The sequence below is a fragment of the Camelus dromedarius genome, chromosome 17, assembly GCF_036321535.1.
Source record: "Camelus dromedarius isolate mCamDro1 chromosome 17, mCamDro1.pat, whole genome shotgun sequence".
In the NCBI taxonomy this organism is placed as follows: Eukaryota; Metazoa; Chordata; class Mammalia; order Artiodactyla; family Camelidae; genus Camelus; species Camelus dromedarius.
The window spans coordinates 44,844,811-44,871,538 of record NC_087452.1 but is presented as its reverse complement, the minus strand read 5'-3'; the positions used below and the strand labels follow the sequence as shown (position 1 = coordinate 44,871,538).

Genomic DNA, 26,728 nt, shown 5'->3' with positions numbered 1-26,728 from the left:
CAAAGCCCAACGAAGTGAAACAATTTTCTCCAAGATCTCAGAGTTAGTTAGATACAAGTCCTAGACTGCACTCCCAAGCCCCTCACCTCCAGGAGAGTGAATGTTCCTCCTAAAATGTCACCATAATTCTCAGTAAGTTGTGAGCACATCACGTTTTGACCAAAATAAAGAAGTATCCTTGGTTTATGTAACAAGATGCAACTCTGGTCATGCCAGTTAAAGCTGGCCCAGACACCAGAATGGATCACTGGCTGTTCTGGGACCCGCACAGTACAGGAATTAGTCCGCCCAGAAGCCTCAGCCAGCACAGTAGCGATGGTCTTAAATCAGCACATGATTACCTTTGAACAACCAGGAATTAATATTTGAAAAAAGCTGAAATCAATCACTACATAGCTTTAGACATAAATGTTACTCTACAGAGCTGCAGACACAAAACCGGTTTTCTATGTGAGCCCCAAACAACCAGTTTTATTACTATGTAGGAACAGCTACCTATTTCTTCAACTGAGCACTGATGAAGTAAGTGACTCACACTTAGGTTTCATGTTTTACCAAAAAAATCCATACCTTTAGATGCTAGAAGCACATTCAGTGTGCCAAGACAGTGCACTACAAGAGGCAGGTAAGCAGTGATGTGCTGGTTGTCCGGCTTTCTGAAATGAAGCGTCCTGAGCTGCAGCATTGCTGACATCCATGGGGTGAATTCTCCCGCCAGAGCCAATTCCAAGCTACCAACTTGATGTCACCCAACGCAGAGCTGGAAAGAGACGTGCACGTTTGCTCCAAGACCCGACGGAGAGGCAAGGACTGACTTGCCTGGCTCAGAGATCAGTAAATTCACAGCCGCTTCTTCTCTCATTTCAGGATTCCAGGGCATACGCCCAGAATATCAGACACAATTAACTGCACGATGTAATATTTCTGTTCTTTGAGTTTTGTTTTTTGGTCAAATGCATTCAATTGAGTCAGTGCAAATGAATTATAACTCTGATTGCTCTCTCTCTCTCTTTTAGTTGGGAACAGGAAAAGTCCCTTACGTTTCCATGCTCAAATAAAATGAATCATTTGGATGATATTCATCCAGATCACTTGGGAACCAAAAGTTCTTTGTGATGGCCAGGCTGAGCTTGTGAGATGCAGAAGAACATGTTCTCCCATCTCACCTCGGCCTCTGCAGTACTCCCAGATCCCTTATCACCTTGGTCTCTTCCTGGGACCAGAAAGATGAGCAGTTTTAATATCTGCTCCCTACACAAACGTGGTGATGTTGAAACTTTTATTTCCCACCACTTTTGGCTCTGTTGGTGGATATTATTTATGCAAGGTAATAAAAAGAAATTATATAAGCTATATCACACTAAAAATAAAAATTAGAATTAGTGTAAAAGCAATAAAATTTTTTTTTGGCAAGAGGCATATTCTTTTTTTTTTAAGCTTTTTTTTTTTCTTAAATTTTTTTTCTTTTTAATGGAGGTACTGGGGGTTGAACCCAGGACATTGTGCATTCTAAGCATGAGCTCTACCAGTGAGCTATACCCAACCCCAAAGAGTCATATTCTTGATGTTTTTATTGAGGTCAATATGCGTAGATTAAAGTATATATTCTACATTAGTCTTAAATGTAGAGCCTGATGATTTTTCTATCTAGGTACGTACACACAACCACCATCCAGATCAAAAATAGAACATTTCCAAAACTCTAGAAGTCTTCCTCAAGCTCCTTTTGTACCAATATATGCCCCTTCCACCTGCCCCAGGTATTTTAATGTTTGTTGGTATTTTTAAAAGATATTTCTTAATTATACACTTATAAAATGGTAGAATTGATCCAAATGCTTATTGTACCGATGAGGCAATGGAAACCCAGAGGCCAAGTCATCCTCCCAAAGTCATTAATTTGTTGTCTGGGCTGATTCTAGGACCCAGGACCCAGTTCTAGACCAGCGGTTCTTAACATGTCCCCAGGCCAGCAGCAACAGTATCACATGGGAATTCATTATAAATGCAAATTTGTATCCCCCGCTACTCCCACCTACTGAATCAGAAGCTCTGGGGTGGGGCTCAGCAATCTGTGTCTGAACAAGCTCTCCAGCAGATTCTCAAGTTTGAGAACCAGTGGGCTACACCAAAGTCTGTAAGTCACATATTAGAGTTAATAAAGTTCTTGTTCATTGTGACAGTCTATTTAATCCCAGACACAGAAGAGTTTTAAGGGGTACTTAGGAAGCCTGGAGGCCCCTATATAATATTTAATCAATACAAAATACCCACCAGTAGCACGGTATGGATAAAGAATATAGACTCAGTTCTGACATTCATTAGCTTGGGCAAGGCACAATCTTTTTGAGCCCTAGTTATTTTCAATTGGAAAATAATTACTCTGGTATGTTAGCCCCTGGATTGGACCCTAGACTGTGTTTGTATTTTGTTTGATTTGTCCAGAGATTTTGCTAGTTTGTTTGTTTGCTTTGAATTAATTGCTATGGTAGGAGCAGTTAATGGTCATCAAATATCCAACAGCTCCCCTTCACTTCCCTGCCTTCTTTAGACTCAAGCAACTCCATCTGACCAATGGACTGTGAACTGAAATGATGTGTGCCATTTCCTGGCCAAGGCATTTAAGAGCTGGAGTGCATCTTCCATCGCTTTCTTCCCCTGCAGTGGGGACCTTGGAAACCATATGTTCAGGTGGCAGCATCACAAGAGAAAGGGATCCTGGCCCCCTGAGTCACCAGATGGAAGAGAACCCTGCTGACCTGCATCTGACTCTGTACGATGCACTAAACCAATGATATTTGGGGGTTTATTTGTTAGTACAGCATAGCTAGCCTAGTGTATCCTAACTGATACGGTTGGTGACACTTGAAAATTGGGAACTTTTACATGAAAAATCTGGATTCCTGACTTGTCTTAATAAAGAGAAGATCTAGCAATGCTGGGCTTGACTTCCTAAATGGCAATAACTGTCGGGAGCTGAGTGACGCTTCCCTGCCTTGGGTGGGCATGTACTCACCCTAAAGGAAACTCTGACAATACAGCTGAATGTCAGTTGCCACTTGACATCACTCTTATGTAGTTGTTTTCTTAGAACTAAGAGAAAAATGAAATATCTCTGTATGCATATCCCTAACAAAAGTGGGAAAGTCAAATACAGACCATGAGGGCTGTGTACTGAAAGAAAATTTTAAGAGAGCAGTGCTCTTTGTGGAAGAGAGTATTTATTAATGTCTAAAGTGTAAAATGTGTCTATGTCAAAAGAAGACAAAGTAACAGGGTACTCTGAAGTGACCCACAGGAAGAGTTACCATGGGTGCAGAGCAGAGATGCCTGCTGAGAAATTTACTAACCAAAAAATGGGGCTGAAATTTCAATGGGGGTTCCTTTTGATTGCGAATAAAATAAATGGTACTGCTGTGAAATGCAGTCACATCTGAACAGAGAAAACTACAATATTCCACCCTCTTCACTCACGTGCCTGCCTCATCCCTAGAGGTGTTTGACAATATATGAAGAACCCCTAATGTGGTGTGAAGAACACGTAGCTCGGTGCTGGGTGTGTAGTTGATTCCAAAAGTGTCAGTCTCCTTTCACTTTGTTTACTACTCTTGATTGCAGAGGATACTGGCATCTATTTCCAATGTGTACATATAATCAAGAAGGTCAACAAAATGGGACCCATCTAACAAGGTTAGGAGAGCAGAGGGCAGGGCAAAGCAAAGCACAAAGGGAGTGACATCTTTATCAGGAGAGAAGAGACTGAAATTCTTCCATCTAAAAAAATAAAGGCTGACAACAAGGTCCTACTTTACAGCACAAGGAATTATATTCAACACCCTGTAATGGCCAATCATGAAAAAGAATATAAATAAATATTCACTAATAAATAATAATAATAATAATAATAATAATAATAATAAAAATAAAAATAAATAAATCACAGTGCTGTACACCAGAAATTAACACAACATTGTAAATAGACTATACTTCAAAAAATAAAAAAGTAAAGGCTGAGAGAAGACATGATAAAAACTACAAAATCTTAGACAGGAGGTGTGAAAAGTGAGTTTTTTGTTCAGTACATATGTCCCCCGTCCTTGCCCCACCTTCATGGGAAAATAGTACCTTCCCATCCCATGGATGTTGGACTTGGCCACGTGGCTTGTTTCAGCCAAAGGAATGCAGGCAGAACTAACAGTCTATCAGCTCTGCACCCAGGCCTCTGGAAGCTTTGGACCTTCACTAGGAGAAGAACACGACCCAGGTAGCCACTAGCCCTCAGCCTGGACCACAGAATGAGCCCTGTGGAGCAGACCCACAGTCTGGAAGCAATCTCGGCTGACCTGCAGACCCACTGCCATAAACACATGCTTAGTGTCATGTGCCGCTGAGCTGTGGGGTGCCCTTTTGTGTGGTATTATTCAGCAAAAGCTGACCACTACGGAAGGTACATCTGGTGAAGATCTTTTATAATTCACCAAATGCCAGGACCTGGCATCTAGACATTTGTTCCACCTGAAATGTCAAAAGAGAAAACATTTCAATCTGGTACCTCTTCTTTAAAGCCTCCATTCTCATTCTGGATGTTCCGTTCCCTCCACTGCCCCCGATTGTATAGTTTCAGTCATACACTGTGGGTAGACTATCCCCATCTCATTGTTGCCTCAAAATAAGCCATCCTTTGGGCCATTCCACCAGTTCTGCTTCCTAAAGATTAGTACTTAAGGCCAAAAATAAATAGCACTTTCTACAAGGTAAGGAGTGTTCTCAGTGCTTGAGCATATTTTAACTCATTTAATTTTCATAGTCACCCTATGTGGTAAGCACTATTTATTATTCTCTGTTTTATAGATGAAGAAACCAAGGCAACAGAAGTTAAGTAATGGCCCCAAATAACACAGAGTTAGTAAGTGGAGGAGTGAGGATTCAACTTGGGTAGTTGGACTGTGGACTCCAAGCTGTTCCCCATTGTCTTCTCCTTTTTAGTGATGGGTTAAATGAATGAACTAATCTATATTAACATTTAGTTTTTTATTTCCTCAGATAACATAAGGCTATAATTTATTACTGTGTAGAGGGCCCTGAGGAACTGAATCTAATGATGGAATTTTGCCCTATGACAAGCTGTGAGGGAGATAATTTCAAGATGATTCTTTTTCTCATGCTTCTCAGATCACAAACACTCTAATTTCAAGGAAGGCCAAACAATTAGCAAACTCAAACCTTGAAAGAAGAAATTTTGGGAAAAAAGTGAGTGAATCCTGCCTTTTGACAGTGTGGACCTCACATGGGGAACATGCAAGTCGGATGACTGTCAAAGAACACCGAATGTCAGGTGCCAGTCAGGAGGGGGCTCTCCTACCCTCATGGTTTAGGAAACGCGGCTTCAATTCTCCTTCCCGGCGCTGGGCAGCTCCAGTGCCTTCCAGCACTTCAGACTCTACCTCCTCCTGCTTGTCTGGATCCTGGCAGCTTCGGTTCTATGGTCCCTGCAACATGTCTGGATACAAAACTCCACCTTCTCAGTGGTTCCTGCGAAAATACCAATGAGACTCGGCAGGTGATTGTTTTGTTTTTACTGAGAACATGTTAAGACAGAGGGGATCATCACATCACAGATGATGCAGCCTCCACCATCTCATGAGACCTCAACTAGTGCCTCAGGTCACACCCCTTCCCAAAACCACTACACTTTCTGAACACGGAGCTTTGGTAGGCAGTCCCCCAGCTCCAGCTGCCCCTCTCAAGAGGAGTGGGCCCATCAAGCCATCTGTTTCTCTAGCTTTCAGCCACCCTTTCCCCTAGAATTTTGATAAATCCAAATTTCTCTATATTGTTACAGTAAGAAATACTAAGGAAAATGATGAGCTAAGATACCATTCCTTCACAAGAAAATCTACTTGAAATGAATAAAAGTTCAGCAAAATTGGTGGAGGCAGAATCAATATACAAACATTCAAGTGCATGCTGATATACCAGCAAGCAACAATTATATAACTTAAATTGATTATTATTCCAATACATAATAATAAATAATAAATGAATCAATACATATTTACAAAGATGCCATTTAGCCTATTCACCAAAACTATAGGCTACTTAGTGATAAGTCTAACAGATGGTATCTAATAGAACTGTTCCTCTGAGGGAGAGTGGATTAAATAAACTGTGGGTTATCCAAGAGTAGAATTCTATAGAGCAATTAAAATGAATGATCTAAGATCCACCTCTGTATCTACATGGCCCAACCCTGAAAATATAATATTGAGTGAAAAAGGCAATTTGTAAAATATGCACATGGTATAAAATTCATGTAAAAATTTAAAACATACAAAATAATTGACTATATGAATATACATCTGAATGAGAATGAAATTCACCTATTTTTAAGATGAAGGCTATCTCTAAGAAAGAAAGGACTGGAAAGGGATGGGAGTAGACTGGGCTTTCTTTAAAAAAATTCTTGGAGGATTGTATGCTTTAAATGTATACAAATGTTATATGTCAAATATATTCAATAAAAAAGGTCTAAGAGGGAAAGACATTCTATGGTGATATTATATTACTTTTATACAGTGTGCATATTGCTAATACATATTAATATAATAGATACTACTTTTTTGTATTTATATGTTAGAAATGTTTTATAATTAGAAATGACAATGGAAATTTTATATGGGTTCAAGAAGGATTTCAATGAGATAACACTGAAAAACCTTTCATTTTCTTTAATAACTTTTTTATTGCTCTAATCTAATGTATATTTCTAAATGTCCAAGATGAAAAAAGAAAGTTTAGCCCTTAGCAGGAAGTTAGAGAGACTAACCAAATATAAAATAAGAGATCAAACTGCTTGACTGAAATTTCACCATTGCAGAAAGGTCGGATTAGATGTGCAATAATCTGCCCTTATTTTGAGAGGTTTTTTAGGTAATCCCAAGGTAGAGCAAGTCACTTAGCATAGCTGCGCCTTAGTTTTCAGATCTAGTGGCAGAACTAAGTGCCTTCCAGGTCTATCATTTTATGAGATCTTAGAACTCTAAGCTTTTTCTGAGAGTGCAGAACTCAGATCGGCTCGCCTGGAGTGACTTGCTCCTGGCAAAAGTTAAAAGCAGTCTCTTTGCAGCTGGAGAGAATTAAGCAGGGAAGGCTCAGAATACAGAGGACAATACGGAGAGGAAATCAACACCTAGACCTGGCAGATCAATGAAGAACCAGCTGGAGCAGTGAGGGGAGGGATGTTGAGGATGGCAGTCCTGCAGGTCAGTGGATGCTTGTCCTGCCTGCTTTGACAACAGCAATGTTTAGGGAACTAGCATATTTGCTTTGTGCTTAAGTGTGAGGCTGTTTTGAATTCTACTTTAACGTGCATGTGCATCTCATTAACTGTAGTGAAAACTGGATGGTAATTCAAATTTATGTTACCAATTCAATAGTTGCAGTTTTGTTTGAAATAATTATTATAATGGTATTATGGTTATATTTTTAAAGAACGAGCGTCCTTGATTTAAAGATATGTTGAAATGTTTATGCGTAAAATAATACTGCCTTGGATTTGCTTTAAAAGAATTCAGGGATGGAGGAAGAGGGTGGAAGTCAAACTAAAATAAGACTGGCCATGTCCTGGTAACTACTGAAGCTGAGTGATGGGTTCATTATACTGTCTCCATACTGTGATGTATGCTTGACATTTTCCATACTCTAAAAGGTAAAAATACTACTAGTAAAATAAAACACTTCACAAGCTGGCTTCTTTCCTCAGTTATCTCGGTTACTCGCAGAAATTCTACCCGCTCTGACTTTAGGCCCTACCACGTGCCTAGGGCATTTTCCCCATCCGTCCCCACAACATCTGCTATGCATTGATTTGCTTGCCATGCAATGATAAATTTTCAAATCAGTGTTGACATTGATTTCATAATGATCAAATTCTAAGAATTTCCCAAGGAAGACTGAATTTTCAGCTTTTCTAGGAATGAAAACTGTCATAGTCTCCCACACTTGATACTGAACTTAGACTTAAGTACTTAGAATATGTCAGTTATTGTCTGAGTTCACTATTGTTTATTTAAAGAAAAATGATTTCATTAGAAATACTTATTACTATCTCCATCTTAGAGATGAGAAAGCTTGACCTTGCCAAGGTCATATTGCTAACATGTTTGGAGCCAGGATTTCAGTCTGCAGAAGGATGAATCCAAAGCCTGTGTTCTTTCTATCGCATAACTTTGTCCAGCAGTATTGATACTCACCCGAAAGCTTGTTAGAGATGTAGATTCTCAGGCCCCATCCCAGTTCCACTAAACCAGAATCTGCACTTAGACAAGGTTCCCAAGGAATTCATGTGCACATTTAAACACCGAGAAACCTTGCTCTCCAGAACACCATATACATTTATTTCAAATAAAAATAACAGTAAATATTTCTGCTAACGTTTAGAGTGCTCACTACACGTCAGGTTTTATTTGTTTACCTCTCATAACTCTATGAGAGGTGAGGAAACTGAGGCTTCAGAGTTTAAACAACTGCAAGGTTGCACAGTTAGTAAGTGGGAGAATCTAGATTTTAATTCAATTTGGTCAAATACTGGAGCTTGGACTGGAACCTATGACCCATGTACCTTACTCCAAATGCTGAATCCAAACATTTTATTTCATCTAAATCATGCAAATTAGCTGTCTATATCACTTGGTTTACCATTAATATTATTTAACCTAATACTTAGATTTGATGATGTGAACAGAGTCTAAAATGTCAGACACAATATTGCTGCCATTTAGAACAAAATTTTAAACCATGAGATCGTGTGGCCAATATACTTCTTAGACTAGAGCCACTGTATTCAAATATATATACCTATCAGCTTATACGCAGTAGGTTATCTGGCTATTCCGCCTTTACCAATGAACTGAAACATAAGATGACTTTGACTCTTCAAAACAATCCGGAGATTTACTGAGGAAGGATCAGAAAGGACACTGCGCTTCCGGATTTCACTTTCACAGTACTAGGAAACTGGATCTTGCTGTTTCCTAATAGTACCAAGTTGAAGATCATTAGAATCTCCTTAAATACCTTCAAATAAGCAGCACTTTAATCTTATGCAGTGTAAAATAACTCATTCATTTTGCTTGTAAGACACTTCCCACTGGGCAACTCTTGCAACCTCTTTCCCACGTGGGGAAAAAAGAAACACACATACTGTTTTTGTTGGTGCAGAATATAGTAGATTAGACTTCTAGGCTTACTTTTAGTAAAAGCAATAAGAAACCATAATTAGCTCTAAAGTAGACTAAATTGTTATGAATATGAAATCACCTGCAGTTCCAAAAGACAGCACATTTCTAAACCTACCATGGAATTTCATACTTTTTTCCATTTTGCCTGATTGTAGGGCCTCCCAAGCAGAAAAACTTAATGACCTTAACGAACTAGTGTTGGCAGATCTCAATCTGTAATGTTGGTTATTAGATATCTTCTCCTTTAGGAAGCAAAGAGGGTGACAGAGTATAATTCTGGAAATCTAAGAAGTAAGTGGCACTGAAATCACTACTTTTTAAAAAAGGATAATGGACTTGAACTTCAGAATACCTGTTACAAGGAAATGAGATCCTCCAAAAATACACGCAGTAAGTATCCAGCTAACGATACATTAATCCATGAACCTTTTTTTCCCTTCCTTTTAGTGGTAGAGAACAGATGAAAACAACAATGACAACTAAGCATTCTAAAAATGCTATTTATTCTATATTAAAAACGTATAAGCAGCAGGGGAGGGTATAGCTCAGTGGTGGAGTGCATGCCTAGCATGCAAGAGGTCCTGGGTTCAATTCCCAGTACTTCTATTATATAAATAAATAAATCTAATTACCTCCACCCTAAAAAATAAATAAATAAAAATTAAAAATCTTTAAGTAGATAATTAAAACACTTAGATGAAGAATAAACATTCTTCTGGCCCCATTTGTTTTCCCTGTGCGTGTCACCAAGTGTCTACTCCAGGTGAATGGGTATTGATTGACAGGTTATTAACCTTTCATTCATTACTCATTTTCCAGGAGTGGACATGGGGACGGACTCGGCCTGAAATGAAAAGACAATTCTAATTACTGCCTTATTGTGGAATTTTTAAAATATCCAGGGGGTACTATTTTTCAGGGATACATTTCTAAGCAAATGAAGCATTTTTTTTCTCTGTAAAATTTAATCCTAAGGAATGCGTGTACACAAACACACACATATGCATACAGTTTTTAAACAGGAGGGGCGTGGATTTCACTTTAGATCTAGAAATTGAGGAGATTCTTTTTCTGATGTTTTCTATGAAGAAAAAAAGGAAAAAAAAGGCCACCAAGAAAGTCTATTTCTACCTTCTCTTGTCAGGTATTTCCATATCTTTTTCTTTGTCTAAGATGTAAGTTCTGTGAGAGCTCACCTGATAAAAATGCTAGGTGAGTAGGAGAGAAGGTAGATCTGTAATTAGAGGGACTGGTGACTGAAAAGTGAATTAAATACCCATCATTGCATTCATTCTAAGGAGGTACTTAGGATGAGATAAACAAGACTCACTGGAAAACAAAAAAACCAACATTGGGCACCTGTTTTCCCTCTAATTGGATCCCTGGATCTCCTGCCGGGAGAGGTTGTAAGCAAGGACTCTGCCAATTCTAACATTACTGTTTTGTCTCAAATGTCAGGGATGTTACAAAAAAAAATTCATATATTGTGGAGGGGAGGGGACTCTTTAACCACTGAAGTTCCTTCCGACACTGTTTTATTATTTGAGTTGTTCATAGAGTCAAACTTTAAGGAGCCACTCGTCGCCTTGCTTATTTCCTTTTTCTTTTGGCTTTGGCTTTTCAGCTGGCATCTGTATCATCTGTGATTGCCAGCATTTGGCACAGTGGATGAAGCAAGTCTTATTTGAAAACCTGCCAGAGGCAGCCTGTGGGAGCTGGTACAACAGGAAGCAGAGTTGGGGGGGGGGGGAGCGCTGTTTTGTCCCAGTTCTCAAACACAGAGGGAGGCATCCCCCGAAGAAAGAGGAAGTGGCCTGTCTCCCCCACCTCAGCCCTACGGAAGGTTCCCCTCCCGAACTAGTTTTCTGCGGAGCTCTTGTGTCTGTCAAATGATTGCTCTTCTTCAGGTGGAGAAGTACTTAACTAAGGCCTTCAGGAAGCTGATGAGTAAGCAGGGCTGATGGTCCAGAGGGAGAGAAAAGACACAGCTCCCTGGGCTAAAGTGGAAGGGAGACAGAAAGCAGGAGAGAGGAGCTGTCTCTCTTCCAACTAGAGTTCCAGTTCCCACTTCCAGGCCCCCAGGCTCAGCTGCATCAGAAACTTAACTAAAAAGGACATCTGGGGGAACACCCCGGGGTATCCCAGCAGGATCTGAGACTTCCCCATGTAACCGCAGGGCCCCTAAGGAGGCCCAGAGCCTCCAAAGAGAGGTAAATCAGCATTCAGACAACCTGGTAAAGTAGCAAGAGAATGTGTAATACATTTCAGAAGGATTTATATCAGGAAGAGTTTAAAATATTGTACAAGAGAGCCCCTGCTTTCAGGTGTTGGAGTGAAAAAATTTTTGTAACCCCTTCACCTCTTAAGACACACATACACCACCATCCTCATCATTATCCTTAAATTGTAGAAACCTGGTGACAAGGTGTAACTCTGTTCATTTACTCATACCATCAACAAATCTTCACTGAATGTCTGCTATGTCCTAGGCACAAAGTGCTTGGGGTACATGAGTGAAGCCCTCACAGAGCTTAAGTTCTTTTTTTTTAAATTTTATTTTATTTTAAATTCTAATAAGTAAATTCTACACAGTCAGCCCTCCATATCTGTGGGTTCCACATTTGCAGATTCAACAAACCTCAGGTTAAAAATATTCGGGAAAAATGTTCCAGAAAGTTCTAAAAGGCAAAACTTCAATTTGCCATGCACAGGCAGCTATTTACATATCATTTACATTGTAGTTACAATTATTTACATAGTATTTACAACTATTTACATATCATTTACATTGTACTAGGTATTATAAGAAATCTAGAAATGATTTAAAGTATAAGGTAGGTTAAGTGCAAAAATTTTATTTAAGGGAATTGAACATCCATGGATTTTGGTATCTGTGGACAGGTCCTGGAACCAATCCCCCACAGATACTAAGGGATGACTGTACTATGTTAGGAGACAATTAGTATGTTTTATACTATGTTAGAAGGTAGTGTTATGGAAAATAATGGCAAGCAAGGTAAGAAGAATCTGGAATTTCAGGGGTGAAGATTGAAGTTGCAGCGTCACATGGGGTGGTCAGGGTGCACCTTATTGAGAGGCTGAGAAGTGAGCAAAGACATTGGGGGAGGAGAGGGAGTGGCTATCCGGGGAAAGATACTGGTTTGGACAGCTCCTTACCTCCTTCAAGGCAGAGGGAACAGCTAAAGCAAAGGGGTACACAATATGTTTTAGGAAAAGCAGTGGGGCCAGTGTGGCTGGATGGGAGAAATGGAGGGACAGAGTAGAACAGAAAAGTCCAGAGAGGCAATGGGGGGCCAGATTCTTTGCAGCCTTGTGGGTCATTGTAAGGACTTTGGTGTTTACTCTGATTGAAATGAGGAGCCACTGTAGGGTTTTGAATACAGGAGTGACATGGTCTGGCTTATTTTTTAAAGGATCCCTCTAGCTGCCATGATGAAAAGCCTTTTACAGTGGTTCAGGCAAGAGATGACAGCTCAGACCAAGGTGGTTAACAGTTGGTGAGTGATACGAAGTTGGGTCATGGGCATATTTTGAAGGTAGAGATGCCAGGATTCCTCACAGATGCAAGGTGGGGTGTGAGAGGAATGGAGAAGTCAAGAATTGCTTGGGCAACAAGGAGCTGCTACCTAGTGGGGAAGGCCATGGGTGGAGAAGCGTTTTGGGGGAGAGATCAGAAGCTCAGTTTGGGGTATGCTGAGTTCTAGATATGCTATTAGACATCCAAGTGGAGATGCAAAATAAGCAGCTGGATGTATTAATATGGAGTTCCATATGGAGCTCTGGCTGGAGAGATAAATCTGGGAGTTTTAATCATACAGATGGAATTGAAAGTGATGAGACTGGATGAGATCATCAAGGGAGTGAGCATAGTTAAAGAACAGGAACAGAGACTGAGCCCTGGAGTCCTCTAACATTAAGTGGTCAGGAAAATAAGGAAATGGTGGAGGAGACTGAAAAGGAGCAGCAAGTGAGGCAGAGAAAGAACCCAAGAGAACATGGTGACCAGGAAACCATGTAAATAAGAATAACCAGAAGGAGTGACCAACTGTACCATGTGCTGCTCAAAGGTTAAGAAAAACAAGGAAGGAGAATTTACCATTGGATTTAGCAGCAAGGAGATAACTGACAACACGGATAAGAGCAGTTTCTTGTGGAGCCACGGGGTAAAAGTCTGATTGAAGTGGGTTTGAAGGGCAAAGGGGAAGGGGAATTGAAGACAGTAAAGACAACTATTTTAAAGAGTTTTGCCATTAAAGAGAGGAAAGGAGAGGGAGGGTATAGCTCAGTGGTACAGCGAGTGCCTAGCACACGTGAGGTCCTGGGTTCAGTCGTCAGTACTGCCATTAAAAGAAAGAAACAAAGAAACAAACAAACCTGATTAGCTCCACCCCCAAAATTTTTTTAAAAGAAATACAAAAAAAAATTTTTAAAAGAGAGAGGAAAGAAACATAGTAGTAGCTGGTGAAGGAGCAGGAATGAGGAAATGATCCAGTGGAGATCAATAAATGATTAGAGAAAAAAGGGGGTAGAATTGTGGCAGCGATGTCCTTGAGTTGAGAAAGGAGATGGAAACTAGTGTATGTGGAGAGACTGCTTTAGCCTAAGAGTATAGATTCTTCTTCTATGATAATGAACAGGATAATTAGTATGACAGTGCAGATATTGGAAGAGGGTATACGTGCTACTGGAAATTTGTGGAAGTTCTAAAGGCCTTCAAGTAGGGGGAAAAAAAAAGAACACATAACAAAGGATTAGGAATCGGAATGGCTTCAAATTTCTCAATGATAACACTAAAATCAAGCAGACAAAGGGTCAAGGTTTTTAAACCTGAGGGAAGATAATTTGCAACCTAAGAATTGTACACCCAGCCAAACTATCACTGAGTACAGACTATGTGCATTTTCAAACAGACAAAGTGAGCTGGGTATCTTGTTTGCCTCCCAGGTCCACTCTTCACCCTCCTCTATCCTTCTTTGTGCTCAGGAAGGTAAATGTGCATGGATTGCTTTGCTTGGGTTCCCTTGCTGTCTGCCTTCTGGTTGGTTTTGGCCAATGAGAGACAGTGATAGGATACTACGGGGCAGAAAGAGAGGTCACTGCTGGGTTCCTTTACTGCAAGTCACAGAGCTTGCTGGGATCGCCTTCTCCTGTAGCTGCAGCTCTCTCTGGATTCTGGGGAACGCTCCTTCCTCTTTCCCCTTCAGGCCTAGATCTTCCTGCTGTTGCTAATCCCCATCTCTTAGTATCGTTCACACCTTTATAAATAGTTCCTTCATTAAACATTTATCTAGCACTCCTATAAGAATGCCTTCTTTTTTTCCTCTTGGCTGGGCCTTGACTGGACACACAGGTCTCCAAAAATATATCCATACACTTTTTCTCAAACTATTGGAGGAAGTTCTCCACTAAAATAAGAAGAAAGAAGAAGATACAGGAATGAGGCAAAGGGAATCTCCAGAACAATGGTAAAAGGAGATTCCAGGTCATGACAGCTGTGTGTTAGGTACAGAGAACAACCACTTCAAATTAGAGCAGACTAAAAAGTTCTTAAAGATGTCTTCAAGAAGATGAAGTTGTTAGAAGATCTAATGGGGAGTTTTACATAACCAGTTGAGACTGAATTAGAGATAAGGACACAGAAATCTAAGCAAATAAAAGCCAAGGCAGTTGTTAATTTTAGATGGAACAAAAAGTTGGGCAAGTAAGAAAATTAATCATAGTATAGGAAATAGCTCAATTGTAAATAGCATTTATGTAACAAAATTTCCAAGGGACTGCTTAATTCTTTCCTTTTATAGACTTCCTTTTAATACATAGGTTTTCTATTTTTGTCATGTAGAGAGTTCCATAGAAGGTATTCACAGTAACAGGATCTAAGTTGCCAGGACATTTATTCTAACATAATTTGACATAAGCTGTTAGACAAAGTGGAAAGTAAAAACATCTCAATTTATCACCTCTGACCTGTTTTACTTGGCTGATCCCCTGTAAAGTATGAGGCTTGCAAGTCACAAAACGTGGAGTGCCTGGCATGTAGTAGACCTCTCTTTTAGTCATCTTAATGGAACAATGCTGGACAGGGATATTATAAAACCATAAGGAATACAACTTTGAATGCTGTATGAGGGAGTAGCTGAACATCTGAAAATCATGGGGCATTAGAAACCTGACACTATTATTAAGTGAATACTTCCAGTCTAAGTAAATACGGAACTGACAACTGTATATAAACAAAATTGAGGAAAAGTGCTCTGAGTGAAAAAGATGGCTTAAGAGGTTAAAGAATTTGTCTGAACTTACATAACCAGTAAATTAATAGCGCTGGATCTGAACTCAGATTTGCCAGCCTCCAAAGCCTTCTAGGCTTCTAACTGCAACGTCAATGTATAGCAAATTCAGTCTTTAGCTGTGGATTTTCTCACTGGTCTAACAGCATTGATGAGGTCATATATTAACAAGTGATTTTCAAATACTAAATAAGGGCTGTAGTATCCAAGGGGCAGCCTATTTTAAGCAACTGCTCTTCCAAGGTGTACTTAAGATGGAGCCTTAAAACCATCAACTTTTTCTGGTTAGGAGGCTCAGACATTGAAATCTGTTTAACCAGTAACGTTCTGACAGAAAGGGAGTTGTTTCAGGTTATCTCTTTTCCATCTGTGCATTCCCAGTGCCAACTGTGCCTGCCACAGTGCGCACTGAATAGACGTCTGCTGACTGGATGGACAGATGACTCACCTAGTGGGTCTCTTCAAGTCTCACGCAGAGTATCTCAAACAAAATATTAAAGCAAGCCCCGTCAACGCTCTTCTCGTCACGCAGCTGCTCAGGGGGCTGGGGGAACCTGCTTCTGAGGTGGGGCCAAGATCTGAGGAACAAGTCGCCACTTGAGAATGAACAGAAGCCCAGAAATCTGGGGCCAGGGTACCACTCCAGCCCGGGCTGCATAAAAGCCTCTTTGGTAGCGGGGCGGCCCATTTCCTTCCTGGCGGCGCCGGAGAAGCGTCGGTGTAAGCGAGGGACCAGCGCTCAGCCTGGATGGTGGGCGGGACAGCAATGACAGTGCATGAACTCCCCACCCACTGCGGGGTTTGTGGACGCGACTGAAAAGTGGGAGGCAGCACTGTTCACCTGACACACCCCGACACGCCCGGCTGCAGCCCAGGGCTGCGGGCGGCGCTTCAACCCGCTGAGTTCTGGATACCCAGCCTGCAACATGGCGGCCTGCCCGGCCATCTGCGCACGCGCACCTCCTCCGCACCCGCCAACCTGCAGCGCACGCGCAGTCCGCCTTCGCTCGCTCCCTCAGTCCCATCCCCACCCCCGCAGGCCCCGCCCCGCTCCCGTGCGCCGAACGCTCCATATCCGGGTTCCCGCCGCCGCTGCAGCCGCCTCGCTCATTCAGCTTTGCCGGCAGCGGTGTGATTCCCGACCAAGATGGCGGCTGTGGGGCGAGTCGGCTCCTTCGGCTCCTCAACGCCGGGATTAGCCTCGACTTACACGGGCGGCCCCCTGGCCAACGAGCTAACGTCGGGCAACGGCGGCGCCGCAGCAGGCGACGACGAGGACGGGCAGAACCTTTGGTAAGGACCGCGCCCCTCCCGGGGTCCCCGCTGGCACCCCTGGCCCCGCGGACGCCCCCTGATCGCGTGCCCGCCGGAGCTCGGCGCCCGGCCCAGGCCGCAGCGTTCTCGGCCGCCCCCGCCCGGGTGCGCCGATGCCGGGGCCATCCGTTCCTCCCGCGCTGCGGCCCCGGCCTCAGCTGCGCCTTGCTCCCCGCCAGGTCCTGCATCCTCAGCGAGGTCTCCACCCGTTCGCGCTCCAAACTCCCCGCGGGGAAGAACGTGCTGCTGCTGGGTAAGTGGCCCCCGCCTCGCTCCGCCCTGCGCGGCCCCTACCCCAGCCTGGGTCCCGGCCTGCCCGCCCGCATTCTGGCTCGCTTTGTGAGGAAAGCCGGGCCTGGCCCCGCCCCGCCGCCTGACCTGTAGCTGACAGCTAGGGGAAGAAGGAGAACCGGGACCCCTGCCCCGGGACCTGCAGGGACCCGCCCTCCCCAGAGCTCTCTTCCTCCCTTGGGTGTGCGGGGGTGGCCCTGACAGCCTCCCCTGGGAAGGACGGAGTGCGATAGCCCTTCTGAGAGATTCTAGTGGTTTGGGGTTTACCTAGAAAATAAGGACGGTCTTTCTTTCATGACAAAAATTGGTAGCAGGAGGCTCTACTCGGGACCTCCGGTGCAAATGGCATGACATTAATATTTAATAGCGGGCTCTTTGTGTAATTGACAGAGAAGCTAGAAATGAGACCTGGTAGTCGTGATAAATGTTCTTATTTGTTTCAGCTTTTACGGGTACAATGGGCTTGTGTTGCAGCTGCCTTTTTTAACTGCCACTTATAATTATGAAATTTGTAAAAGGCAGTAGAACACCTTTCTAGTTTAGTCCCATCAGCCAAATGGATGTTAACAGGGAGAAATAGTTTAATGTCTCATCTCCTGATTGTTCTGTATCTCTACTCTCTGGAAGTTATGTATTTTGTTTCTTTGCTGATTCTAGGGGTGGTCGTAGAGGACAGTGAGGGAGAACAATTCACAGGTTCACGTTTTTGCAGGCTTAGCTCCAAAGTCATTTAGAGGAGAGATTTCCTTCATAGATTGTAGATGTGAAATTTTGAAGTTTGGCTTATAAGATGATGGTTACATTTTAAAACTTCGATATTGATGTCTCAAGAGGTTTTTTTTTTGTACATTTTAAAACAGGAAAGGAAACAAAGAAGTCAAAGGCTACTTGACAGGGTCTGCTTTTAATGGGAATGTTTAGATAGAACCAGATTACTAATTATTTTTCATGGACTGCTGCCAACCTACAGTATATGATTCTTGACGTTATTTGAAGTTACACGGAGCTTGTTGAAAAATTAGTTTTACCTGTTTTTAATGTGATTGAAAGTACCTATTTGCAGATTAACCTGGGTTTAGTCATGACCCTATCACAAACTAGTCCTGTGATCCTAATTAAGTTTCTTGACATCTATGAGCCTCAGTTTCTTCATCCTTAAAGCGGATTTTACAGAAATAATAATGCCTACTTCCTAGGGTTATGGGGAGAACTGAGTAAGATCATGTTTGTGAAGTGATAACAGCACCATGACATTTTTTGATGGGTTTCTCTTAACTGGATTAGAAAATATTTTATCAGAACTCTAATTATTGACTTAGTGCCTACATAAGGGATATTTATAGGACAGAGAGAGATTAGGATCCAAAGCAAAAAAAGAAAAAAAATCCAGAATATGTCTTAAATTTACTAATTTAAACAAATTACTAATAAATACTAAACGAAAATGTGACCTCACTGAAGTGGGTTTTTTTTTTTTTTTTTTTTTTTTTTTGGAAGTATAGTCAGTTTACAATGTTGTGTGAGTTTCTGGTGTACAGCATAATAGTTCAGTCATACATACATACATTCGTTTTCATATTCTTTTACATTATAGGTTACTACAAGATATTGAATGTAGTTCCCTGTGCTGTACAGTATAAACTGAAGTGGACTATATTTTAATTACTCTAAGTTAAATAAGACTTCTTTTCAAATACTGCCATTTTGTAAAGAATAAGATTCCTGAATTTTGTTTTCATTTTATGAGTTCCAATTATTCCTATGCATTAGTTGAGTATCTACATGGTTCTGTTTGTAGTGAAACAAAAGTGACAGTTTTGCTCATTTCTTGACATTCCTAATTTGCACTGAAGGTTGCACAGTGCTTTTTTTAAACCCTTTTTTTTTAACCTGCCTTTGCCACTGGCATGTGGCTGAATGTACTTAGAGGCCCTAGACTTCCATCCCTCCATACTTAGAATAGATTAAATTTCCTTTTTTACAAACTTAATAGTTCGTAAAACTCCATCTAATATCAAATTACACAAGCTTGAAATTAAAAATTTGTATACAGTTGGGATTTTCATCAAAGTGCTTTTCAGCTTTGGAAGAAGCTAATAACAGATTTTTATACTGATTACATAAATAGGATTAATCTTCTAGAATACCTCTCAAGATTTCTAAGAGACATTTTACCATCACATGTTATGGCCTCATTCAGTTTATGCTGGTGGAGGGAAGAAATACGTAAGTAGGGACTGTGGTTTTCTTCGTTATGAGTTTGAAGTTGCTCAGCAGGAGGATGCTTGGCCCTAAAGTATTTCATGAATTAGGGTGATCTCTGGAGTCCCATATTTAATAAAACAAATCTGAGACTATAAAAAGGTTTTACATTTCCAGAAACAATGTAGACTTAGGAACCAAGGCCTATGTACCCTAAATACAAGTTGCGGTTTAACCAAACCTTGCTACTTGGCTTCTCTTCCCACTCCTTGTGGATGAAAAGAGTGAGAACTAGCAATGTATGCATGTGTGTGAGCCATTCTCCTAGCATTTTCATACAAATCTTAGTTTACTTCCTCTGCCCCTCTTCTCTCCTACCCCCTACCCCCAAATCTGGGAGGTGGATGTTCACACTGATTTATAGATGAGGTACTAAATTTTAGAGACCTCTTAAGTGAGTTTTCTGAGGTCACACAGCTGTAAGGACCCTGTATTCTGTGACTCTGGTGTGGCTTTCCAACTTGATAGAAGTTCCTTCAAGGGAGAAAGTGCCAGTTACTCTTCCTACTGCGTAACTTTTAAAAGGCTATCTTTGAGTGAAAGTACTAGTAATTATTTTAAAGTGAAATCCAAATATTCATTGGATTCTGGGATGTAGCTTAATGAGGGACACCTCTGTTGCCGTGGCACTTGTGTTTAAGCAGTTGGTTACTCTACCTAGACCTGACCCCTAGTGAAACCCAGAAACACTATTGCATTAGCATTTAACCATTCTCTTTTTTGAAAAGAAACCATTCTCTCTCTCTTCCTTGTGAGAAGGAACTTGTTTGTTTTTAATATTAAAGGCAAAGCTTCTTGAGCATGTATTTTAAGTAGGACTTAACTTATAAATGGTCCTTTTGAGAGGTTTTTCATCTTTACCCTTTATATTAATCAATTCTTACTACAGTGATTGTAATTATACATATTTTATTTTTTAATTGAAGTACAGTCAGTTTAGAATGCTGTGTTGGTTTCTGGTGTGCAGCATAATGTTTCAGTCGTATATATACATACGTATATTCCTTTTCATAGTCTTTTTCATTATAGGTTACCACAAGATACTGAATACAGTTACCTATGCCATACAGTAGAAACTTGCTGTTTATCTGTTTTGTATATGGTAGTTAGTATCTGCAAATCTTGAACTCCCAATTTATCCCTCCATTCCTCTTTTCCCCCCTGGTAACTGCAGTTTGGCTTAAATTAATAAAGTATTTCACTGTATATGTGAGCTGTTTGATTTCACCCAGGGAAGAAATCTAGTCTGTATTTTTCCCTGAAGGCAAAGTGTGCAGCCAAAAAAGTCCCACAAAATGCTGATCATCACCAGAAACAAAACTAGCTTTTATTATGTTTGAATTATTGCAAGTAGAAAATCTCAAGAAATACACTGTGGAACCAGATACCTGTTCAGAGAAGTAACTTACTATTATTACAAGGGTAACAATAGTTGCTCAGTAAATAAATGTTGAATCGGTGATGACCACCCTTTACTTAAAAGATTCATGGTTATTTCAGCTAGAGATACAGTCTGAACATAGGTTTAAGAATTGTCAAGAGTAGTTCATATATTTCCCCCAGTGCTGCTGTCAAAAACAGAAAACAGAGCTGGAAAAACTACAGATGTAGGCTGATTAGAGTGGTCATTCAGCTGATATAAAGGCCATGTAGGAGAATGTTAGCAAAAGCACTTTGAAAAGTGCAAAACTGACGGGAGCCTTGAGTTAGAAAAAAAAACAAGACTCAGGTTCATAAGGAACTCTTACTATTAAGTGAGTGACCAAGGACTAACCTTTTGGGGACTTACTTTTGTAAAGTCAAGGCAATGGCTGTTAGAAGGACCTCACAGATTGCCTCTTTATTTATTTGTTCGTCAGACATTTATTAGAGTATACTGGGCATAAAATGCTTTGCTGGGTCATCTGGAGAAAACAGGGCTTGCCAGGAGTTGGTCCCTGCCCTCCATCCTGTGGGGAAAGACTCAAAGTATATAAAAATCAAATAAGTCAGTATGAAATAATTGCTAAATAGATTACATAAGATTTTGTGGAAAATGTGATATCTGAGTAAAATTTTGCCAAGTAGGATGGGGAGGAGTATCCTGCAGGCTGCAGGACTGAGAGTGTGTTGCTGTAGCTAAAAACCTGGTGAAAAGGACCAGGACGTGGCGGAGCCTATCTAGAGGCCCTAGGTGTGGGATGGTGGGCACATTACAGCCTCCTAACCTGTCTTATATACATACAGCGCCCTGATCCTTTCGTACTTCTGGGGTTAAAAGAACTAAGAGAAATGTGTTAAACACCGTCCTCTTAAAATTGGTATTCACTATCTTAAACTAAGAAAATAATACATGTTTCTTGCCAGAGAGAGAGAAAAAAAGTTTTATGAGGATAAGAAAATGAAAATAACACGTGATCTCACCACCTAGAGGTAATTGATGTTATTTTTTTCTAGGTGTGTAAGTGTTTTGTTTAAAGAATATAGGCTCATACCTTATATTTTCAAGTGAGATTTTTTTTTTTATGTATCAGAGAGGGTTTTTTTTGCATGACAGTAGCTAAAGATTTCTTCCTTTTTAGTGACTAAATAATATGTATGGTTCTGTCATAGTTATAATTGATGGGTAAATAGGTAATTATTGTTACACCTCGTTTTCTACTTGCCAAGTATTATCTTTGGGATAAAATCTTATAAGTTGAATTGCTGGGTGAAAAGTGTATATATGTAAGTCTTTTTAGGTATTACTAAACAGTACTCTTGGGAAGCTGTACCATTCTGCATTCCTGTCATCAGTATGTGAAAGTTCTTGTTTATTTAGCACCATTGCCAACACCAAGGATTATTCATTTTAATCTTTGCCTTTCTGGTAGGTAGGTTAAAAATTGGCGTGTTAATTTAAAGGCATTTTAACTGTAGAATATATACTATGTTTGTTAATTAAGAACTGTTGTGTTAGTGTGACTTTAAACTTCTGGAGCATAGGAACTGTTAATAACCATTGGGATCAGCATTTGCTGGCCTTGGTTTATTGAATTAAACTCAGTGGTTTTCAGTTCATGTCTAGTCAGTCTGGAAGAGTGAGAGAAGTGATAAAAGATAAGTTCTGTTTTTTAGTGTAATGTGGATTGCTGAATGATGATATTCAAAGATGGGGCTTTGGCCAGCTGATGGGGTGGGGGTATCCTGTATTATGCCTGTGACTTGAGTGTTCTGCTGGGTGCTTTATTGTGATATGAGCATGTTCACTGTTTTGCAGAAGGGGACTTTGAACCCCGGGTTACAAGGCTGAGCTAGGATTCAGGATTGGGCTTGTCTGACTTTCCACTGTATGCTCACTCCTCGACATATTGGAGGGTTGTAGTCTTGAACAGCCATGCATAAATGTTTACTTACAATAACCGGGGGCAGGTGCTGCAGCTGGTTAACAGTTTCTCTCTGCCCTTGCCGGCTGAGGCAAGGGAGAAGATGCTCTTCGTGAGATGGGGAGCAGACCAAAGCCCCCCATCCTACCTGGGTCATCTGGATCACTTTTGGAAGGCTATCCGAAGGTCCAAGCCCAAAAGTAGTTCCAGTGACAACCCCTCGTGGCTCTTGTCATCAGAGCTTTCAGATGAAATAGGATGATTTATTTTATATCAAATTAAAAAATGTCAGTTTTACACTGTTGATATGTCACTTGGGTAAAGACGGAGTCTGGCAGGCTAGAATTCTCTCTAGTTTGATTATCGTGATGCTGTGGACCGTAAAGCTTCCAACAGAGGTTTGGAAATGTGAACCAGGGCTCTGCACAGAAAGCAGGCATCAGGTGCACAAACCTGTGCCCAGCAAGAAGAGTACAGTGCTTCCGCCTTCCACAAGGCAGGAGGGGACCTGGGAGGGAAGGGAGGCAGAGTGTATGACCTTTTGTCATCTCTGTCTGTCCTGAGCTGGGAGGAGAAGACTGGAGGCTGCTGCTCCAGGAACCACAACAGTGATAGTCCAGCATTGCTGAATTCAAATCCTGACCCTTCTTTAGCAAGTTACTTAATCCTTCAGATTATACTGTTTACCTTTTAGGATTATCGTGAGGATTATCTGAGATACTGTTTGTGAAGCACTTCCAGCAGTGGCATACACAGGAAGCGTTCGGGATAGCTGTTACTAACACTGCGTGCACTTGCTCATTTCTAGTGTATCACTGATCAAGAAGTAGTGAATTATAATGGTCATAGAATTTAAATCCATCACCACAGAGATTGTCTGGTGTTACCCCCTCTATTTAGAAGATAGGGAGCAAATGGAAATACTAGATTTACCCAAGTTCACACAGCTAATGGTGACAGTGTTATAGTTAGAAATCACATCTTCTAGATCTTCATGCTTTTAAGTCATTGATTAAATTGTCATGATAAAGTTGATGCATATTACATCCTGTTGAATTAGAGATTTGTTGGGGAGAACAGACAGTATTGCGAGCACACTTTTTTTTTTTTTTTTTTTTTTTTTTTTTACCGCTGTACTGTTTTGGCAACTTTATGTGAAGTTCCAGGAGATTTTCTTTTGTAATCAATTTGGTTTTCAAGTTTGAGCTGAGAAGTGAAAATTGATGGCTGTTACTACTTTATGGTAAAACTGAAGTTCTTTTAAGCACTTGGATCCTATACTTGGCTCAGAGACACTGACTTATTTGAAAAGGATTCAGACAGATAATTTGGAATACAGGCTTATGTGCTGTGGAGCGTTTCACTATAATTGGATCAACAAATCTTTCCTCCTTTTGGTCTATCCACTAGGGCAAGGTTTGGCCTGTAGAGTATTTTTGTATGGCCAGCAAGCTTAGAATGGGGTTTGTTACATTTTTAAATAGTTTATTTTTAAAACACCTTTTAAAGTATACCTTCTTTAAGAAAATCTAATAGAAAAATGCAAATTTAGATAAAATGTTTAGAGAATAATTTTAACATGGTCACTGAAGTATACTTTATAGAAGGATTTTCTTCTCAGTCTATTTAAACAGGAACTGTCTACTTGTATAAGTGTATGTTTGCAGATCATTAACTGTTTGGCTGGCACACTTAAAGCTGGTGTGTCTGTTTCACTACCAGCTAAAGGCCAAGGAATGGAAGATAAGGCTTTCTTAAAGTACACAGACGATAGGTGGATGAATTATTTTGGCATTGTTTGAAGCCACACAGGCCCCATTGCCCTACTTGCCACTTTAAAGGTTTATTAATTGTGATTTAAAGGTTTATTAAAATGAAGTATGTACGTGGTTTTTATTTTACTCAAACTGTTAGGCTCTGTGCTTTGTTTTCCAAAAATAACGTGGGATTTAGTGACTTTTGTATCTTCAAACAGTTCGTCTTGGCTGTGGTAAGGCGCTGAATACTGACAACTTGGTACAGTGATGAGAAAGTTTTCCTAAGTTCAGTGAATGAGGTGTGCATACTATGTATTGATCTGTTATTGATGAGAGGTAGCCATGTGAGTTTTATAGATATGAGTGATGAATTATTGTAATGGATTGTGGTAAAGGCCCAGGACAAGCAGTGACAGGTGAGGTATAGTTATGAAGATGGAGATTGGTCGTGATTAAGCGAGATGAACAGGGTAAAGGATCTGTGTGTAGGGCAGGTGCATAGAGTCAGTGTGCATCTCTGTAGGAGGATTGGGCATGGACCTTGCACTGTGAAAGGAGCAGAGTTAATAGGCACTGGGGGTGCAGCGGACAGCAGAACACAAAGATGCCTGTTCCTCTGGAGCTTTGAGGGGTAGGAATGACTAAGTTAAAAACAAAATTATGTTAGTAAGTCCAGTGGAGAAACATAAAACAAGAAGCAGCAGGAATGTTGGGAGGTTGTGGTTTTAAATGAGGTGGTTAGGGACAGCCTACCTGAAGAAGTGATATTTGAGGGAAGGTAGGAAGAAGCTTAGGCAACACATTGACTTCTGAAGAGAGTATGTTCCAGAGAGAGGGAACCGTGGATAAAGGCCTTGAGGTTGGAGCCTTATGTAAATAATTATGTGAGTTTGGGGGAAGATGGCAAGATGATGATACTGCTTTTGTGCATATTGAAATGTGAGTTATTTATGGGACATCCAAATAGTGATGACCAGTAAGTAGTTCAGGAGAGACTGTGGCTGGAAGGAAGTCAGTGGGTCACCAGATTATAGGTGGTTTTGAAGTCTTGTGTGGAGAGTCCCCAGGAATTACGTAGCGTGAGAAGGAACCCTGGGAAACAGATGTTGGGTAGGGATGGAAGAGCAGCCTGCAAGAGAGGCTCAGGACCAGCCACCTGAAGGTAAGTGGCGGGACAGGAGAGGGTGGTGGTACTGTCGCCGTGGCAAGGGAGAGTCTTCTCTGACGTACGTGTCTTCCTGATCTCTCTGCCAGCTCCCATCCAAGTCAGCCTTTGAGTACAGCTCTTCCCACCTCTACCGCTAATGCATTAGTTCATGCCTACCTCATTTCTTGCTAGGACTCCAGTAATAGTCTATTGTCTAGTCTCCTTACTCCCAGACTTACCCTTCGCAGTCACTCTTCCACACCTTCATGATAGCAATCTCTCTCAAATACCTCAACACTGCCAGTGACTCCCGGTTGTCTTCAGGGTCGAGTCTAACCATCTCAGCCTGGCTTGAGAAGCCCTTCATGATCTGGCATTCCCTGTTCTCACTCTCTGGCTCCTTTCCCCCTCAGAACCTAAATTTCATGCATTCACATGATTTGTCCTTTCTAGAGGACATGTTGCCTCCAGGCCTCTGTAAATGCTTTCCTTCCTTCCTGGAATGACAAGCTCTCTATGATTCATTAACACTACAAGATTGGTTAAAGTATTAACTTTCTCTGCAAAGCCTTTTTGACGTCCAGACAAAACTAGAATCTTCCCTTAGGACCAGCATCCTGGTTTGTTGCCTGCCTCTAGAATAGTCCTAATGACAGTATCTTGAAATTGTTTCCTCTTTGTTTTCCCTCTCCAATTTATGAGTTCCTAGGACAGCAACTTTGACCACTGGGTCTTTGTATTCCTAATGCTTGGCTTAGTGTAGTAAATGTCTAATGCAGTGGTTCTCCAAATGTGGTTCTTGGACCTGCAGCATCAGCAACACTGGCAAACTGTTAGAAATGCAGGTGCTTGGGCCCCATCGCAGACTTAGTGAATCAGAAAGAAGCCAGGAGGTGAGGCCCAGCAGTGTGTTTTAACCAGTCTCCCAGGTGAATCTGATGCATTTTTGAGACCCACTCGTCCAGTGAAATGAATGATGGACAATATTGACTCAGAGGAATACACTCTGGACTCATGATGTTGGGGAGAACCTTTCTGCTTGTAATCAAACCTTGGAAAAAGGAAA

General features: G+C 41.0%; 1 protein-coding gene and 1 long non-coding RNA gene across 2 annotated transcripts in view; one reads left to right on the top strand and one right to left on the bottom strand.

Annotated features, from left to right (window-relative positions):
• Positions 1 to 574: 574 nt before the first annotated feature.
• LOC135323363 (uncharacterized) lies at positions 575 to 16,557 on the bottom strand. The gene is made up of 3 exons (XR_010384961.1): positions 15,996 to 16,557; positions 5,363 to 5,532; positions 575 to 760 (listed from the first exon to the last, which is right to left on the bottom strand). It is a non-coding gene; the product is annotated as an uncharacterized LOC135323363 (long non-coding RNA).
• A 25-nt stretch (positions 16,558 to 16,582) lies between these two features.
• The window catches only part of DYNC1LI1 (dynein cytoplasmic 1 light intermediate chain 1), a 28,004-nt gene continuing 17,858 nt past the window's right edge, over positions 16,583 to 26,728 (top strand). Inside the window, exons 1-2 of the mRNA XM_010982056.3 lie at positions 16,583 to 16,840; positions 17,041 to 17,114. Coding sequence (XP_010980358.3) covers positions 16,695 to 16,840; positions 17,041 to 17,114 — 220 coding nt within the window. The 5' untranslated portion in view covers positions 16,583 to 16,694. The remainder of the gene's footprint in view (positions 16,841 to 17,040; positions 17,115 to 26,728) is intronic.